At 43.8% G+C, this 20,061-nt stretch overlaps 1 protein-coding gene across 5 annotated transcripts in view; it reads right to left on the reverse strand.

The window, feature by feature from the left end:
• Positions 1-19,300, reverse strand: part of kmt2a (lysine (K)-specific methyltransferase 2A) — a 42,593-nt gene extending 23,293 nt beyond the window's left edge. For 3 of the 5 annotated variants that reach the window (XM_074680420.1, XM_074680424.1, XM_074680419.1), the window contains exons 1-5: positions 19,023-19,300; positions 5,328-5,400; positions 1,843-5,210; positions 907-1,084; positions 25-253 (exon numbers count right to left, since the gene is read on the reverse strand). In XM_074680420.1, coding sequence (XP_074536521.1) covers positions 25-253; positions 907-1,084; positions 1,843-5,210; positions 5,328-5,400; positions 19,023-19,268 — 4,094 coding nt within the window. In that variant the 5' untranslated portion in view covers positions 19,269-19,300. The remainder of the gene's footprint in view (positions 1-24; positions 254-906; positions 1,085-1,842; positions 5,211-5,327; positions 5,401-19,022) is intronic. The other 2 variants (XM_074680422.1, XM_074680421.1) reach the window with 1 other exon arrangement.
• Between the last annotated feature and the right edge of the window lie 761 nt (positions 19,301-20,061).

Consider the following 20,061-nt stretch of genomic DNA (forward strand, 5'->3'; position numbering starts at 1 on the left):
TCAAGCTCATCCACTAATACTCACTTGCAGCATTGCTTTTTAATGTTTCTCCCTCCGAATTTTGGCTTGTCAAGACAGTTGGTACAAACACCACAATCTTCTGGAACCTGGCAGCCTGAGCACTGGCCACAGCGTCGAGACCGACGCCCCTTCTTAGGAGGAGCTTCTTGAACAGCCTTTTGCCGTGTCTCACGTGGCTTTAAGGGAGGGGACTGAGGCTCTGCCTCCTCTGAGCCTGCTACTGATGACTTGTCTGGAAGAAGAGATGTGCATAAATTTATACTATTCTAAATACATAGAGTGTAACACCATTTCATTCAGGACCATTCCTGTCAAAATAATTGTTGAAATGCAATAGGTTAAATATGGCGATATGGCTCTGTCCTCAGAGGTCCCGGTCATTCAGCATGTTTACATGGGATGCCACAGCCCTGGGTGAGAGCACACCCCTGCTCTTAGAGCTGTCAGCTGATAGGAGCAGGAGCATCTGATGCGCTGTGGTCTGCCTGAAATAATGCTTCTCTTTATATCTTATCTCTTTTTATAATATCTTATCACTTATAGCAAAGCATGTGGACTCATTACTAGTAATTATAACTGTAATCACAAATTGCAATATTGTCCAAAATAATCGTAATGGTATTTGCACAATTTTGCCAAATCGTGCAGCACTACTGTATGTCACTGTCATCGATTGCTTGAGCCTCACAGTGAATTCACAGGTCCTAACATGAACAAAAGCAGTCAACACAACAGGCACAGGGGTGCTGGACTCTGCTCTGTGAATCATCCCTGCACTGTGAACTTATGCTCTGTGCTGTCTGGACTTCTTTGCTTGTGTGATTAATCTGACATCACTGCATAAAGACTTTTTCTGGACCCACAAAGACAGTAAGAAGTTCTCACCATCATTCCCCATGGAAGATAGGATCTTCTCCCTCTCCTCCCAGGGCAAGGCACTAAGTGTGGGCATATCGTCGGGGAACACTGCCCGGTTACGGCCAAGAGCCACAGCTGCACGACGACATACGTGCTTGATGCGTGGACCACGGACTGAGGTCTCTGATGAGTCACTTTCTTGACCCTGCCCCGAAGAAAACATGCCAAAAGAGAGACAGAGGATTGTAAAAGTTGAGGAGCAAAGAGTTGAAGTGCTTATTCATATTATTTAACAACAACCAAACACTTTTACAAATGTCAAATAATCTTAATGCTGTTTTCAGGGTTTGATAAACTCTTATTCTTGGACAAATAAGTACGTGGAGGACAAACAGGATGAGGAGGTGGAGAAGGACAGACAGGACAGTCAATACTGCAGGTTGGGCAAATGTGAAGATGAGTTCAACTGAGACTGGGGCTTTTTTTCTAAAACTGTTCAATGACTCCCTTTAACCATCTAATCTTTAGATTAAAGGAGGAACAGAGGAGCTCATCTGTTCAAAGGACAACACTTTCAAAAGCATAAGCTGCACTACTTTCTGCATAATGTATGAGGCTAACAGAATTCCCCTTGAGCAACACCCTGTATGGGACTTTCCCATTTTAAAGTTTCACACTGAGTACACTCATAGATTTAGCAAATATGCACAAGATCATGTCAAAGTCACCTATCAGTGGCTCTCATGGTTGTCATGATACCAAAATTTACAACCTCAATACATGAGAAAAAGCTGAAGCAGGCAGGATGGAGCTTGCACTAAGCCTGTGTTGACACTGAACCTGGTACCTTCCTGCAGTATTATTCTACTTTAAATACCTAAATCAGTGTTACATGACAAGAACAAGAGAAAAATATAAGTATTCAGTAGCGTGGTCAGGACAAGACCTGAGCTGGAGACTGACCTGGACCTTGGTCTGGTCTGCAGGCTTTAGCTTACTCTTCTTGATCTCAAAGAGCTGTGCTTTGGCCTTCTTCAACAGCCCAACAACCCGCTTGTCTGTCACAGGTTGTTTCTCCGCTGCATGTTCCAACACTGGTCCAAGAGAGGAGACAGGGAGCTGCTGTCTGCCCGGCTGCCCTGGAAGGCTTGCTGTCTGCTGGCTGGGAACACTCTGTTTCTCTTTATCCTTCTCTCCATCCTCTGTCTCTGCTCCTTTCTCTGACGGCCTACCTTTCTTAGATAAACGTCCTTTAGCGATGGAAACTGGAACCGCGGCATGGATGCCACGCAACTCTGAGGACGCAGTGTCAGACACCATGTCAACTGATGTGGATTTTTTTCTTCCTGGAGTCTTTTTTGGAGCGAGAGTTAAAAGAGGATCTTCTGAGTCCCTCCCATCTACAGTAAACAAGCTGGAAGGTGCATTTGGGGAGCCATCTGGTGTAGAAACTTTACTTCTTTTTTCCAACTCCTTCCTCCCCTCCCTCTTATTCTCCTTCTCCTTTTCTCTGTTTTTCTCAGAATCCCTTTCTTTTTCCTTGGGTGCAGATTCCTGGGCAGCTGACAAGCTTTTTTCTTTACCTCCTTTCCCGGATCCCCGCCCCGTGTCCTGTGCACTAGAGGGAAAGAGGGGGAAAAGTGGGGAAGAAGAGGATGCTGAAGATGACAAAGAAGGCGGGTTCCCTGCAGCCCCCCTCCTGCCATCAGGTGTCCCTTGTGAAGCCAGACCGAGGGAAACGGTGGAGAAGGTGCTGAAAGAAGCAGAAGTTAAGGCACTAGTGGCTAGTGGACTTGCAGAAACCCCTGGCAAAGAGCTGGAGTTACTATTGGAGGCAGAGCCCGTCAGCACAGACATCTCTGAGGGCACTTTCCCCACAGATATCTGTCCTCCTATTTGGCTGCTGCGTCGGGTCATTGAGTGGGAGGGAGACCGTGGATTGCCCCGGACTGTTGCAGAGACCAGTCGCCTCCTGCGTCGCGAGGCCCTGCTTGAGCTGGAGGATGTCTGGTGTGGGGAGAGTGAGCCAGGGCTGCTTCCAGATGACTGCAGAGTAACAGACTCAAATATCCGGGAGTGGGCCTCGCTAGGTGTGAAGCGTGGAGCTCTGAGCAAGGGGCTGCGCTTCTGGAGTGGTGCATCAAAGCGGGATGAAGAGGGATGTTGGTGGTGGGTGTGTGTGTGAAGAGGGGCAAAAAGACGAGTTCCTGCTCCTGCCCCGCTGCCTGGTGCAGGGAAGGAAACAGGAGAAGCTCCCCCTGTTCCACTTACACCTTGTGGTAACAGCCCTACATCCTCTGGCGTGAGAGGGGGAGGACGAAAGTTGTCAAATATGGGCTTGCGGATGAGGCCTTCCTTGGCGTACTTTGCTGAGGAGAAATACTGATGTCCAGGGTGGGACAGGGATGTCCAGCGGAAGGTGGGCTCTCTTAGAATTGAGCGGCTCCGTTTGTCTGACAAGCTGGACAGAACTGACGGTCCAGGCAGGAACGGGGGGATGGGGTGAGACATCCAGGGTGACTGAGAGTGATGTTCACTGATAGCGGCCGCATTGGAGGAAGCCGACTGTGGAGGCTGTGGGGGAGTGAGGAGAGGAGGAGGTGGAGGTGAAGAAGAGGAGGAGGCTGTGGATGAAGCTTGCTGGGAGTTTATAAGTGTCGAAGAGGACAACAGCACTCCTGTAGGTGGGCTTATAATTGGCTTCTTAGCCACAACTGCTTCTCTAACCCTCTGACTGCCTTGGCCTACACCCTGTCCTCTACGGCCTCGCCGGCTCAACTCTGCCAACACCTGCTCAGGCTCCAGCTCAGAAGGAGGAGAGGGGGGCCGTGAGCTGTGCAACAGATTGGTCTCCCTTTCTCCCTGTGAGGACGGAGAGTGATCGTCTGGCTCTGACAAAGCCTGTGTGGCCTCAGAAGCCTGGGAGTCACATGATGAGTCATCCAAGCTGGGGCTGCTGGACCTGGAAGACTCTGCAGAGGAGAGCTGGGAAGAGTGCTGGGACACAGCGCTCGAGCCACAAGATGCTGCGCTGCTGCTAAAGCGTCCATTGGCGTTGGTGTTGTTGGTATTGCTGTTTAGCAGATTAGCAGCCGTTGTCGCTGCAGCAGGGGTGGGAGCAGGAGGAGGTGGAGGGGGGAGGGAGTCCACTGGGGCCGTGGTGCCAGGACTGGTTACGGCAGGTGTAGAGGAGGCCGGCACAGGGGCAGGGGAGGAGGTGGTGGTGGTGGATGTGGGTTGAGCAGGTGTGGGGACAGATGAGGGGACTGCTTCCAATCGTGCCATCTTCATATGAGGCGGAGGGGTTCCAAAGCTGCCCTCATCTTCAATGAAGCGCTTTGGGGTTTTGATGATACGAAGAGAGACAGTGCTGACGACAGGCATGATGAACTGCCTGATGTTCTTGAGTTGGGTCTTCCTGATGCCAGCCTCGATGGTCCCTGCCCCATTCCCCCCGCTGGCTTCCTTCTCTAGTCGTTTCTGCGCTCCTTTTTTAGCACGCTGCAGCAGCTGTTTGGCGATAGTTGCATCAGTGCGTTTACATGACGGGACAATTCTGACAGGCTTCCTGTGGCGAGGACTTTTTCTGAGGCCCACTGTCCTGCCAGGTGTAGAGGGGGATGGGGAAGCAGGGGGATTGGAAGAGTCTTGGTCCTCAGCATTATCCACATTCCTCAGCATCAGCTGGGAACTTTGTGGTTCTGTCCCCCTATCGCCCCCTCTGGCCCTGAAGCCTTTCTGTTTCCCATCCCCAAATTCCATGGAGGTAGAAAGCTGTGCAGCTGCTGCTGCTGCTGCCTCAGCTTTGAGACGCTCAGCTGACGGCGGTCGCCCACGTCTGCGTCGGGGTACACCAGGCAATGTCTTGAGCCGTGACTTGAGAGGTGCAAGTTTCGTTGCTCTCAGCCTTTTAAGGTTGGTAACTTTGGATTCACCCCGCCCACCTTTGGGAAGCTTTGCCTCAGTGTCCTGTGCCTGAGCAGAGCCCAGGGGTGTCCTCTTGACACCCTTTCTGTCATTGTCCTCCTCTGTGTCCATGCCTAGCTCAGACCCAGCTGGCCTAATGTCCTCCCCTGCTGCATGACCACCCGTAGTCCAAGCTTTCTTGCTACTCGAAGATGGAGGTCGGCCTCTTCTCTTTTCCCCAGTGCCAGGTGGCCTTCCAGGCAGTCTTTTCACCTTATCAGCTGGCCTTTCAGGGCCCTCAGGTTTGGCCTGTGTGGGAGAGGGGTGGGAGGAAAGGGAAGGTAGACTTGCAGCAGCTTTCTGGGCAGTGAGGGCCCTTGGGGGACGGCCTCTGGGCTTCTTCTCCTGTTGGGGTGGGCCTGCTGCTAAAGCAAAAGAAAAAAAGAGCACATTTAGTAAAGGTAATATTTGAAGGGTATGGACACAAGGACAGGCAAGTTGGCAACAGTAAAGTTTCAGGTGGTTTTGCAGGAGGTCTTTACCTGAAGAGATGGTCGAAGGACTCTGTATTCTTTTCTGCTCAGTAACTGTTCCAAATCCTCCAAATGCTTCTTCCTACAAAAAATAAAGAAGCACTTATAAATCATGTGTGACCACAAAATTGCAAAATACATTACAGGGGTAATGCTAAATACAGAGACGGTGAACTGGCTGGTCAAAAGGTCAAATTTACAGCATCCATCATGGGACGTGATTGTCAGTTGGCCTAGATGTGCAACATTTGAGTCATTTATAAAGTATAAGTCAGAAGAAGACCAGAGTTTGAGGCTATAATGATGTCTCCAATCTCACTTTCCCCTGCCGGGGTACTTTCTTTGGTTTTGGTGTAACATGCCAGGAGCTGGAGAAGACTGAAACCACAACAGACAATTTGTATTGCAGACAACTAAATCATACTTGGTGACTAACGCATCCCACAGGCTCTCTGCTCCCAGAAGGAACAGAGAATGCTAAGGTGGTTGGTCATACACTGGATAGAGATAGTCAAGGCAAAGAAACATAAAAGAAAAGAGCTTTTATTCTCTTGTACATCAGCTAATGGTTTTATCAGTCGTAGCTTTACTTGAACAAAATGACAAATTGAGACGTACATACACTCAGCTAACATTAGCTAATGCTGAGATTTATCTTTAACAAAGCAGAGGACGGAAGGTCACTCTTCATCAGTAGACTAAGATATAAAGAAATAAAAATGGCTCGCTGACTGTATTAAGTTAAAGCCCACCAGAAATCCTTTACACACACACACTAAAAGCTTATTCCAGTTTCATCTTATACACTAAGCTAATAGGGAGAAATACATCATACAGCTTGTCACACAGCAGAAAAACAACAACACCCTGTAAGTCTGTAGCATTCACCTTGTGGGTGAAACGTATGTTTGGCTACACCCCCACAAAGCATTGTTTAAGCTGAAAAGAATAAAGTTATTTATTTTCTGCAAGAGAGACAAAAAAGAGTGGAACTGAGGGTCAAGAAAACAACAGTAAAAGGAAAGTCTGGGTAACAAAAGATAAAGATATTGTTGATGGTAAAAAGTCCCTTTTCTGTGAAGGTGGCTGATTCTAAAGCTGGGGGAGAAAAACTTTCTTTGCATAACAAATAAAATTAAGCAAAGCTTCGAAAAACAGGATAAGTCAATGTCAGCATCAGCAGTCCCCCACCTAACTAAGGGAACTAACAATGAATTCTTGATGAATACCAATACCTGTCAAAGCTAAGCTGGCACATTTGGATGTTACACTTACCTCACATCAGTGAGTTGGTTTATTTTTTTTTTTTACTTTATTTCAAATGGTGGTGGTACGTAACCATAAATGCCTGAGTGAAGTCTTGAGATGTGAAAGAGAGAAATCATGAGAGGATGATTAACATCATCAGTATCTTTTTAAAACCACTACTCCAATCAGTGTGTGTGTTTAAGAGTGGAGGTGAGTATGTCATTTCACCATGTTTATTTATAGCAGCATGTGCGGATGCAGTTGAGGTCTCATTGGCCCAGTTTGTAGAGCAGCTGCTATCCAAGTGTATTCCATGCAATTGTGTGCACATCCCTACATCTAATACATACAACTGAGGAGTAATGGAGGACCCAAATAACTTTCTCAAATGTCTGCATGGTAATGTCGCAACGCTTGCATGATGTTGGATGTTGAGTCACAAAGGTAAACTGTTAGAATAGAATAGAATAGAATAGAATAGAATAGAATAGAATAGAACAGAATAGAATAGAATAGAACAGAATGTACTCATTAAACCCGAACAAAAATTTAGACCAGGAGAATCTAGTTTAACCAAACTTAGTCTTGGGTGCTAAACAATAGGGATGGGAATCGAAAACTGGTTCCTGTTGAGAATCGATAATTAATGTTTCAATCTGCCGATATCGTTAGCCTTTGTGCTTAACGATTCCCTTATCAATTCTCTACATTGTGCCAGAGCCACGTCGACTAGTCTGCTGCAGCTATCTTAGCTTAGCAGTTAGATAACGTTTCCCAAAAAAACTATGACTCAGGATTTTCAGCTTGAAGTTTTACTGAAGAACTGACTTCATAAAGAAATGTACATTACTCTCTCTCAGGAGATTAATATTCAGTACATTTGAAATGGTATAAATCGCCTTATTTACCAAAATAACAAAATAGCGCAAGCTTGATGCTAACGTAGGGTTGCACGATATACCGATACTTGGAAAGTATCGATACCCCCTGTTTTCGAAAAGTAAACAATACCACGTGTTTTAAGTATCGATACTCCAAGTCAATTTTTCGTCTGAATCAGAGACATTTTGATTCAGGCACCCTGTGAGTCTGCAGCCACCGAGCTGGGTCCTCACTCCTCTCTGAGGAGTGGGCGGAGACTTGCTCTCTTTCCAAAGTGTGTGTGTTGTTGTGAAGTTAGCCAGTGAGCCTGTATTAGCTTCACGTGTCGATGCTTGGCCGTTTTCAGTCCGACTAAGTTGTTAACGTGCATCTTAATTATCCGATCTCGCGCTGACAAACTCACAGTTTGATTTCTTAAGCTGCATGTAAAAGTACAGACAGAGTTACAGACATGGGTTCAAGTTACAGCGCTCCTGTGAACCGCCGCAGCTTATCCAAAAAGCCGGTGCACGGAGCGAAATTTGTCATTACTCTGCTCACGAAGCCGACGGTCGGGGCGGCTTCGTGAGCTAATACATGTATCTAAGGCCGTCTGTAAAGCTTACTACCGACACACACGAAGGAAACACTACGAACACGATGAAGCACCTCACTGTTCAGCATCCTCACCTCCTTAAAGAGCAAGAGTGACAGATTCAAACGACGTGTCCAAACACAAAAGTCAAACGAGTGTCAATTACTTTGTGACAAGAAAACTAGTTCACTACGCTTTGTACGACGATTAGTCAGCATCATAAACAGATGAGCTGCATGGAGCAGGCTCAGCCCTGAATCAGAGCTGTGGTGTTGACACACTTTAAATCAGTGACAAGTAGTTTTCTAAATTTAACAATGATAAAAGCCTATAGGAGACACTAAAGTGTTGAATCTGTGAAAAAGCTTAAATAACACGGGTACACTTTTTTTTTTAGAGTATTCGTGTTAAAAGGGTACTTTTCAGTGTATCCATACACAGTGTTTGTTGATCAACACACAGTGTGAACTAAACTACAGTGTGCTGAGCATGAAAACATTAGATGGCTGTTAAAGTCTGGCAGGGTTATTTTACCTGCTCATTTCTGTACAACAATTAATATTTTCTGGTTTTCTGTTTAGTTAAATTATTCTTGAGAATAATAAATGAGTTCAGGTCACTCCAGGAATTGATTCTGCATGTAATCTATAAAACTTTGTGTGTTTGTTTTCTGAAATATTAGCACAATTTATAAATCTCCCTTAGCCCCACAGACACGCAAACAGATGTCAAAAAACTCGCTTGAGGCAGCAATCTCTTCAAGCTGTTTATTTTATTCATTTTCTTATATTTTAAGTTTGCCATGGTATCGTTTAAGTATCGATATCGAAATTTTTTAGGCAAGTATCGTATCGAATCATAATTTTGGTATTGTGACAACACTATGCTAACGTATATGAGAAACTGCATTGATATGCTAGCAGTTAGCATACATCAGTATAACTTTAGCTTCAGAATAGAATTTCAACTTTCGTCACAGAAACATATCACAGTAGTGTATGTATATCATAGTAGTGATGGGGGACACTGGAGCCTAAATGTCAGATGTAAAAAGGACAGGAGAGCAGAAGAAAGTGAAACAGGAGAATGATAGTGCTAAAGTGATAGGCTAAAGGCTAAAACAATATCTATTAATCTATCAATAAAATGAAGAGTGGGGTTATGTTAGCTCTGCTTGGTAGATGACTGGCAGGACAGGGCCAGGATCATTCATTAACAATATACATTACAGACACGTCTCATAACACCTGTCTTCCAGTGGCACTAAATAGATAGTTACTAAACTATGGTACAAACTGACAACGTTTGCTTGTTGTCACGTTTCAAACAGCACAATGTAACTGTTGATAAATGCCTTATCTCAGCGTGTTGTATCAGAAAAAAAGTTGTCTTGAATAAAGAAGAGTTGTTTTAAAAACAAGACCTGATCTCAAGGGGTGGGTAAAAATATTGATGAATCAATGCATTGAGGGCCGCCAGAGACCAAACAACAAAGTAATGGCAGCCAAAGCAGCAGCAGCATAAAGCCAGATTCTTCGGCTTTAAAGTATGAAGTTTGGGTTGTTTTGTTGCTCCGAAATGTGAGGTGACATACCACCTAAGTTCACATGGGGCATGAAAATCAATAATCGAAGCGTTTAAATCAATACCAAATCGAATCAGTATCGAATTGAATGGTGACCTAAAGAATTGAAATTGAATAAAATGGTGTGGTTCTTGGCCATACCCAGCACTACTGATCTCCTTTCATTTCCAAAACAAACACATGCCTTATTAAGAGTCACATCTTCACGACAGTGTGCGTGAGACTCCGGGCCAATGCAGTCTAATTAAAACAGATCCTCCTCACAGTATCTTTAAGTTCAATGATATGTGCTCAAAATTAGGCACTAAAACTGTCATAATCTTCCCATAGTAGCCCAGCAAATATATTCTTACATTTGGGATTCCTTAAAAAAAAAAAGCCAAGCCTGATTAGCACCTCATCTTTTACGTTCAAAATTCTTTACTTCTGTGCTACAAGACAGTCTGTCCAACCACATAAGATGACAATATCAGCCTGAACCCCCAGTCTCTATACAATGAAATTCTTTATCTGATGATTTCTGTTGGCACAGCTGTTCTGTGGTTTGTTAAAACAACCAGAGGTAAAGGTGTGCACAGTTATGCAAGTTATGTGGTAGATAAAGGGATCACATTTCCTGTTAAAGTGTTACAAAAATGCATTACGCCACAAAGTAAAAAGACCATTTTTTCATTTCTGATCAGGCACAGGGTGTTCACAGATACACTTTATTAACTGTTAATACTGTTAGAGACTTATGACACCAATTATAAAGCCTCATAAAATGTATAAGTGATTGAAAATGACTGTGGCTTAGTGGTCAAGTCAATGGACTTGCAATCTGAAGGTTTGGAGTTCGATCCCAAGCTCCACTGTCAGCAAAATGACCCCAGGCAAGAAGCTGTACCTCAAACTGCCCCGAGAGAGTGACTGAGATCACTTAATACTGATGGGCTCCTCTGCCAAGAGTGTATGAATGTGGCATGAATGTGACTTGTAATGTGAAAGTGCTCTGAGTGGTCAGACGATGAGAGGAAGCGCCGTATAGACTCAGCCAATTTATCATCCATAACAACTTATATTACTGTTCATGAAGAGAACTCATTACATGTATGAGTTCTCTATAAACCTTTTTAACTAAATAAAGTTATGTGAGTTAAAAGTGTTACACGACCCAGCCGACACTTACATTAGCCTTTCAATAAGTGGTAAACGGGCTGGTACTAATATAGCTCTTATCTCATCCATCTGACTATATAAAGTTCTTTTACACACTCACATGTAGTCACATTCACCCATTCACACTAGATTACAAAAAGCAGAGACTGCTACAGTAAGGAATCATCAGCTTATTTCATTCAAGCACATTCACTGGTTGGTCGCTACTAACCAACAGCAGAAGCAATATGGAGTTCAGTGCACCGGGACACTTTGGTACATGACCACAGGTGCAAGGGGAAATCCTTTACCCTCCAACAAGAGGAAAAGATTCTACCAATGCATTATAGATCATGCCTTCATTATGTTCACTGCCTATGTTTGGCTAGGCGCCACCCTGTTGGCTATGGCTGCCTTTTGCAGCAGCTTTTTATCTTTTTTATCCGTTTCTTGTAATTTTTTTCGTCTCTTTTTCGTAATCTTTGTATAGGGAGTGGATCATTACTTTGTATGGCTCATTTGTTGGTCATGGACACCAAACTTTTTGTGGCTTCAGTGATATTTTCACTACTTTTTCTCCTGTGTTTGTCTGGAGATCCTACATGTAACCATGGCTGCATTGTTTACATGTGAACTCAGCTGTTAGCAGCCTGTAGCATGTCAATGCTAACTGGTGTAAGGCCTGATGTCTTCCCACAAGGTGAGGAGAAGGAGGTGAGGACAACGTGCTGGTTCTCAGGTGTGAGCTAAGAAGTGACGACATGGACCTGTCCTTCCATCCATCGTTATTGGGAACGTAAGATCTATCTCCAATAAGATGGACGAGCTAGCTGTGCTAACCCAGCAACAGAGGGAATAACAGAGGGCAGAGTAGCATCATGCTATTCACAGACATGGCTAACGGCGCTAACATCAGAGTTTCACCTGCTGTGAGCAGACAGCATACAGGAGACAAAGATGGAGCTTATGGACCTTTTTGCACTTTCTATACACTTTCTTACTTTTGTTTTCTTGATTGTTGCTGTGACTTCAATTTCGTTGTACTTGTTACAATAATAATGAAGTTTTATTCTATTCTATTCTCTTCTAAAACTTCACAGAAATCACTTGAAGTTGTTACGATGACTGCATGTGATGATTCATAAGAACTGTTTTAAGTCCTTAGTTACACAGCTCTGAGCCTCTATAAATATACCCATCATGCATTATAAGTAGTGGGTTCACAAAAGGTGTTGCTGTAGTATTTCAGAGCCAAAATCAGTGAGAGAAAAAATGACTTATCATAAATATTTTAGAATGATTATGCAAAATAAGCTGGGAAATATTTGGCTGTAACAAATTACAATGTGAAAAATCTGTGTTGAAAATAGACAGTGCGATCGTGTAAAGAAATATAAAACACCTAATGTGAGTAACAAATTTGACTCTTTCATCTGTTCTACATATAAACAAACAACAATAACAGTCTGTACTGATATTTATCCTGGCAGGCAATATAAATCCCAGCATCCTTCAGTCCTCATCCCCTTACACCCCATACACTTCTCCCTCCACTTCACTCTCTCCTCTCAGTGATCCCAGCATCCTCTCCACTCTGAGCAAGCTGCTGCTCCTGGTTGGTGTTGTTGCAGAGCTAAGGGGGGCGGAGTACTAACGGACGGCTCTGACTCGCTGTCGTAGTGTGAGTAATAGTCAGTGACATCACTACATGCTTTTCTGAAGGCAAGTGCATGCTGGGGACTGCACAGGTTCATGCTCACGCGCACTTGTACATGTGCATACACACACTATACATGCCCGTTTAGAGATAAACAAAACAACACACCCCCTTCTCGTGTACTGTACAGCAAGATGTAAACAACTAGAACATAGGAGTGAGGATGCGGGGGAGGGGAGCCAAGCAAACAAGGGTGAGGAAAGGAGGAGGGCTGTGGGAGGAGGGTGAAGAGGAGAGAAAAAAAACAGCATCTTGACCACATGCACCATCAACAACAGAGGGAGCGCTGTCGTCTCCAGGGACTTACTGAGGATGAAAAGGCTTTTTGGTTTTCAACATGCTTGTGCAGAAGCTTGCACAATCCCAATCTAAATAGGCCTCCCACATACAACAAGGCTCCCCCTTTTTCTCCCCTGTATTCCTGTTCAGTGCCATGCTCCCAAACACATATTCACTCACTCATTGCTCTCTCACTCGCTTCCCGCCCACTGGCTGCAGAGCACAGAGCAGCGTGTGAAACACAAGGCTTGCCATGAGCTCAGTAGTAGGGCAGGCACAGGGAGGTAACTTCAAGAGGTAAACAAACAGTGGAGTAGACGAGAAAGGTAAGGTTCATCTCAACATGCAGGGTATAAAAAGGTTCCTGCTACTCCTTTCGCTTTCTCCTCTTTGACTGAGGGGAGTGCAAAACTGTTTTTGAACACACCTGTTTTGTTCTTCCTCTTTTCTGGCTTTAACTGTCACTCTCGGTGTAAAAACATGAGCTGCTTTATTCTTTGCTGGTCAGTCACATCTTTTTACACTGATCAATACAAGTACCGCTCAACAAGGAACATCAACTGACAAGAAGTGAGATGCTGAGCTGATTCATTTCAGAAGCTGCATTAGTGTTTTCATGGGTTGCAAGGGACTGTCCCTGTGAGTTGTGGAACGGATATGAATTTGGTTTGTGGTGCATGTCTCTTAATCAGTTTGACTGCACTTTTGCACCTTAAACAAGAAAATAAGTGGTGTGATGTCTTTCAAGACAGGGTTTGAGACTGATCAAGAACAACTCTTGCCTTAAAGAAGAAGTGAGCTGTTTATATAGCCAAACCAAAGAGATATGTAAAGTAGATTAGATTTAACTTGTGTATTCATTAGTTGGTAAGAGGCAGAGACAGAGACAATGCCTCTGTAAATGCAAGACTTTGGGTTAGTGGTGGTTTTTTTCTAGAACATTCAATGTTTTATTATTTTGAGCTAGAAAATGGAAGTAAAGTAGGTTATGTTTGGTTAAATTGACTTACACAGGGTTCTTACAGCTTAAGGCAAGTTAAATTCAAGACTTTTAATGTCATTTGATATTAAATCCAAGACAAAATTCACAATAAACACAAATGGAAAAAACACCACATCAGTCATTTAGAGTTAGGGACAATTAATAGAGTCCCAGCAGCAACCACATCAAGGTTTGTTGGTTCTGCTATCGTGATAGCGTGATGTTGTCACGGGAATCACTCGGTAACTTTAAAAAATAGATAAATGTTAGCATTAATTTTTTGATTTGGGACTATTTTCATTCATGCTAACGCATGTTAACGAGAGCTGAAGCGATTCCTCAAATGATTCGAGGTACTCGATTACAAAAATTATTCAAGTAATTTTCTCCGCCTCGAGGAATCGTTTAATTTTAAAAAAGATCAAAGAGTGGTATTTTAAATAGAGCTGAGGCCATAGTAAGAGAGTTTTCAGACCCCTCAAGCTACCTCTTATACAAAATAGCAACTAGCAACAAATCTAGCTTCTTTTCTGGAGTTTGGAGACTAATGGGTCATTGTACAAAACGGTGCCATTTGAGTCCACAACATTTGATGAGATGTACAAGGCACAAAAAATGTGTCAAAGTGTGTTTACAAATTTTAGAGCTACCAAAGCAAGTGCTCTTATTGACATGCTGTATCAGAAATTTCTATTTCTAAAAGAGAAATAATTTCATTTGAAAAATAACTGCTCTTTAACCAAACAAAAATGTATTTCATCCAATTACTCGATTAATCGATGGGATTTTCAGTAGAATACTTGAATACTAAAATATTCGATAGCTGCAGCCCTAATGTTAACTTTTTTAAAGACTTTTAAAGATTAATTTCAGACATTCTAAGGCCATCTAAGGCCTTGTTTTTTGATTCCTGAATTCAATGCCTTGTAAGACTTTTTAAGGATTTGCTGGAATCCTGTTACAGCCACCCTACTAGCGCAGGCATGTGGCTGTCAACCATATGGTAGAATTGAGGGCTGATGGTGCTAGCTCTGCTAGCTGTAGCAACTCTTAGCAGACCCATGTGGAATTGTTTACTCACAGACTCTCCTAGACTAGTCATGTTCATTCATCTGATTCATAAAACAGTCTGACTGATGATAACAGTCAGTTATTTGGGATTAAAATTCCTGCTTGACTCATTTGGGAGTAAGTTATAATAGAGTAACAGTCAAAGATAAACCTATTTTGAGTGAGAAAACCTCACAACAAGTAATAGAGGGTGGTGAGGGATACACAAGCATTTGGCTTAGATTGAGGCAAAACATCAATAAAAAATCCTAGGTGATCAAGTTTGATGAGTGGGGACACTTTTTAAGAAGGAATTTCTCTATTCATCTAAAAACAGCTTTTTCTGCCACATTTCATGACGCCGTAGTCTTGGATTTACTGTACAGACACTCGTGCCTCATCCCTTCCTGGAATGTAAATTAGTGATGAGCTCATACTCCCATATGCCCTATCTGATGACACATCTGTTAAAAGAAGCCAAGGAGCAATTCCAACAAACACAATCATATGTACAAAGCAACATAAAAGACTAATATGGAGAACACAAGAGTGAGTCACAGTCACTCTGCTCTGTGACCCTGTCAGCCCCAGCAAAAGGTGGACGTTTGTTTTTCCAAGTGTTCCAGCACTAAATGCAACTGTTCAACATTTGTTCAACAACACAGAGACCTAAACAAACACTGTGGGGTGAGGAGCCTCCTCTTCCTACACCTTGGCTTAAGGAGAGGAGGACAGTCAATGGACAAAGACAAACACAGTGATTGGCACATGCGTGAGGTGTCTCTCTTGCTCTCTTAAACACACACACACCAACTCGTGCACACAAACACGCTGGCAGGAACCAACAGAAACACACCCCCTCCTACCATACCCAGCAAACAGCCTAAATTGAAGTTCTAATCAAAATAAAGACAAAGAAGACACGCCTACTCCTGAGAGCAATATGGGACATAAAGTCTGAGGGGACACCCCTAGTGCTACCACCACACACACACACACACACACACACACACACACACACACACACACACACACACACACACACGCACAAAGAGTAAGAAAGACAACACAATTGCCGCCTTTCTCCCAGTCAAGCAACTCTAAGAGCATTCTGCTGTAGCAGAATAAAGCCATGGATGGGAGGGTCTGTGACTAATTCTCCTCCCAGCGTTGTCCCGTTGGGAGGAAGGGGAGGGGGATCACCCCGCACCCTTTGATATCCCTGCCTGTGCTCTTTCAGCCGTCCGCACTTTGTGAGAGCTAGAATAAAAGCAGACACAAAGCTTCCTGCTCCAATCCACACGCTGTCTCGGGGATGGGTAAGCGGGTAGATGGGGGGCGGGGGGTGTCTTCCATTTAAATAGGCCAAACACCTGCTGGACTAGAGCCCCTTCCGCTTAAACACACTATTTCTCTCAAACCAGTGAAGCAAAGGGACATTTGGGTTGATACATCTATTCAGCTGCACTTTTGTAAGATTAGTAAGACACTGGTAATAATATAAGAGTGAAAAGGATGCAGAGGGAGATGACAGGAGATAGGAGATAATGGACTAAGAACAAAAATACAAAATTCAGCTGTCAGTTTAAGCAGTGACCAACAGTGAGATGGGGAGTGATGAGGTCACACATTTACAATAAGTCAACATGGACTGCACCCGGCCCAAAAACAAGCCACGGCAATTTGGTCAGATCAAGAAAATTAATTCTGCACACACACACAAAAGGTAACAAATGCCTTCATTTGGCTAGCAACGGCCAACAAGCACCCTTTTGAGCCATCCCAATAGGCTTAGTAATCCATTCCAAAGTGGCAGCTGTCAGAAGAAAAGTTGCTCAGCCTCAGACAGGGTTGTGTGTGTCTGAAGTGGATTTGGGTCTTTCTGCCCTGAAGGAGGAAGGAGGGGTGGCCAAGTGTCCGGCTGGCACTCTGTTCTGGGTCGCCCCGTGAGCTCAGCAGGCTGCAGTCAGCCTGAACAATCCTGCCCTGCTCTGGCCAGACAGGCACTACGCTACTTCTCAATGAAACCACCATGCTGTGTCCGCAACTTCCATAGGATTCAGGTTCCATGGGGATTTTAAGGGTTGAGTTCGCCTGAACACATCCCAAATACTGCTCATTCACTGAAAGGATGGGACTCCTACTCATTCAGAAAGCCATCTGTCTGTGAGAATGTTTCCCATAAAACTCTACATCTAATTTAATGGGGTTTATTTTTCAGGGGGAATCACACAAAATAATGCAAATACTAATAGCCATATCTGCAAAGTTTTGGTACATAAGTTTGTAAAAGGAAAAACAGTCCAAGCAGTGTTTTACTCTTGTCTCTTAGTGAATAGGTGAAACAGACACTGAAGCCATTCAAAACCATAGACACTTCATGATTATTTTTGTTGTTTCCAACTCTATTACAAAGTTTTCTTTAAAAATTGACTAAAATTTAATTTCTGATAAAACTCTTGTGTATCACCAAATATTTTCATAATTCATAGAAGGTTGACCTCTTTTGCATAGTATGAACTATTATTAGCATTTTTGCTAATTTGTATATAATTCCAAGCACATTCCAATTTCATCATTATATAAATACTACTGTGCTCTAACCAAATAAGCAGTCTGTCTTTTCTAAGAATAAGATCACTGGAACTGGTGGTAAACATCCCACACCGTGTACTCCCACTGCAATGAACGCATGCTGCTCATCATGAAGGAGGAAGATGGTAGTTCGCTAAGGCGAACACACCCCCACATCACACGGTCCGTCAAGAAGGGGCTCGTTGTTATTATAGCCAGCCCTACATGCGCACTGTCACTCGCAAGTCTCGTTTCTCTGACAAACCGAGGCGCTACAAACACCAAACCCGACCGAAATACTTTTATCGGCACTTTCCACACAGAAGATGGTGATTTTAAGAGTGTGACTGTGCATCAGACGTCATCTTCGAGCATTATTAACCCGCTATTATTTTGGTACTAGCTACGTACTGGCTGTGAGAAGGGGAAAACATGTCCACCTCCCATTTTCCTATGCATCAGCAATAGCCTCGATGGCTAGCGTGGCGTAGTGCGTAGCATAGTAGCTGTCCTAGCCCAACAGTAAACAGCAATGGAAATTATTTAGTTTTGTGCACAAGCTTCGCCAACTTCAACCGCTCTGCTGTATACCGTTAAGTTAGTATGAGCTGTCGGTGGGCAAAACAACCAGCTCTACTTAAAACATTCAACTTTAACATCATTTACGACAGGGGCATTATGGTGTAGTTTTAGCAGTGATATGTAGACAGCTAGATTGGTTAGCCTGCGAGCTAACAAATCAGCTACGTTAGCCAAGCCTCGCTAGAAGCTTGACACCTCACTGGAAACACTCATGCTGTAAATACTAAGCTAATTAGCCATCAATAAATATCTCCTATAAATCTGGAAACACGTAAAAAGACTGGGAACGTTGCTGTTTAGTAGAGAGACGTTAAGATCACGATAGCCACTTACAAACCAAAATTATGTGCTCTCACCTCCCTCAAGTTAACATGTCTTGTTTTCAGAAATAACACGCTACCTCGGAGGTCCCATGCTATCATACAGCAAGGAAACGTTCAAACGATAAACACATATGTTCGAACACTTCTTAACAGTCGCACTTAAGGTGATTGTTAAAATCGCACTATAACTTTTAATGTATTGTGCATAAATCTAAAGGCAAATGTACAGCATTGAAAGCATCACTTCAAGCTAATGTCAAGTAGCTAAATAGTAAACCAGTAGTAATGGGTTAGTTACACAATGTATGTTAGTGGCAGCACATGTGCTATGTGTTCGGTGTTTAATTTACAGCAATACGCATGATAATAGCAAGATTTATCATGCTATGTTTTGGTCCTATTAGCAAACTCACGTTAGCACTATTTCATCCAAATCATGGATTTAACGTTAACATCTCCTCTCACACCACTGGGGTGAAGAAAACTTTGTTTCCAGTAGAACCACTGAGAGCATAATTCTGACGACCATTTGGTGTTTATGGTGTTTCTACCTTACGTTATAACACGTTGCAGGAGAGTTTCAGGCCACACAGCAAACTCAAAGTTAACTGAGCATCCTTGAAATGACAAGTTTGCTCACTTAACGTTAGAAGGAAAACATGGTGAACCTATAGGCTCAGGGTAACCGTTAGCTCTTCATCAGTAACATGATAAACGGCTACCCGAATACACCCTGCAACTGTCCCACTGATGCTCCTGTCCTGTGCTTACCTCCCCGCTGCTCGAGTCACTCGATTCCCCCAAAACATCCCGAAATTTCTGCAGGTTGCTCCCGATAACCGAGGAGACCTGTAGTGCAGCATCAAACCCGGGTCCGAGCCCAGCTGCGTTAGGGTGGGCTCCGGAGACATTCTGCAGAGAGGCAGTAACCCTGATTCGGCCCGCTCTCCTCCCGGTACCGGAGTTGCTGCTCCCTCCGGGCCGAGCGGGGAACCGCCACCGACAGCTGTGCGCCATTTTACACTCTCTGCCTGTCTGCCCTGCGATCAGAGATACCTCGGTGGGCGGAACCCTAACCCAGCACTCCACATAAACAACCTCCACCACAGCGCTGCGCTCTCACTGGCCGACACATCGTTATGCATGTTGCGGGGCGGAACTGAAGAAACCCCGACAATGCATTTTCTCAGCGGCTCTATTCAGACTGTGCATGGCTGAATCCAAATCAGGTTCAGGGGCTTTGCCCGGGAAAGGAGCCTTGCACTTGAATCACAGGGCAGGACAGACCGTTACCTCTCAGCGTTATTCCTAAAAACGAGTATGAGAAGTTTTTAACAAACTTAAAGACAAGGTATGACTGAAAAGTCAAGACAGCCTGTCGCAAGTGTTTGAATCAAATTTAAGTTGATGCGAATTTTACAGCTCAAGAGAAGGCAGTGTCTGGATGGCAGGATTTACTCCTTGAAAACCTGATGGACACATATCGTACAGGTCTTATGGTGCCTGTCTAGGTGTGCAAACAACTTGTGTCATGGACACCTGTTCATCCCCACACCATCACAGATGCTGGTTTTTCAGCTGGTGCTCGCTCTCTTCAGAGTGGATGATGCAGTGTCAAACAACAACAAAAAAGTCAAATTCAGATTTATGTTACAAGATTGCTTTCCACTTTGCCTCAGTCCTTCTTGTACTGAAGTCGCCGGTTGTTTTGGGATCATAGCATAGTTTCCTTTTTGCATGGTTGACCTGCAGTTGTGTATAAGAATTATCTTTGTTCCAGTTTGGTTAGAGTAATGATGTTTAGTTCTTT

This window comes from Halichoeres trimaculatus, unplaced genomic scaffold (genome assembly GCF_033239565.1).
Source record: "Halichoeres trimaculatus isolate MK-OKI-2021-1 unplaced genomic scaffold, fHalTri1.1 fHalTri1_scaffold_9, whole genome shotgun sequence".
NCBI lineage: Eukaryota > Metazoa > Chordata > Actinopteri > Labriformes > Labridae > Halichoeres > Halichoeres trimaculatus.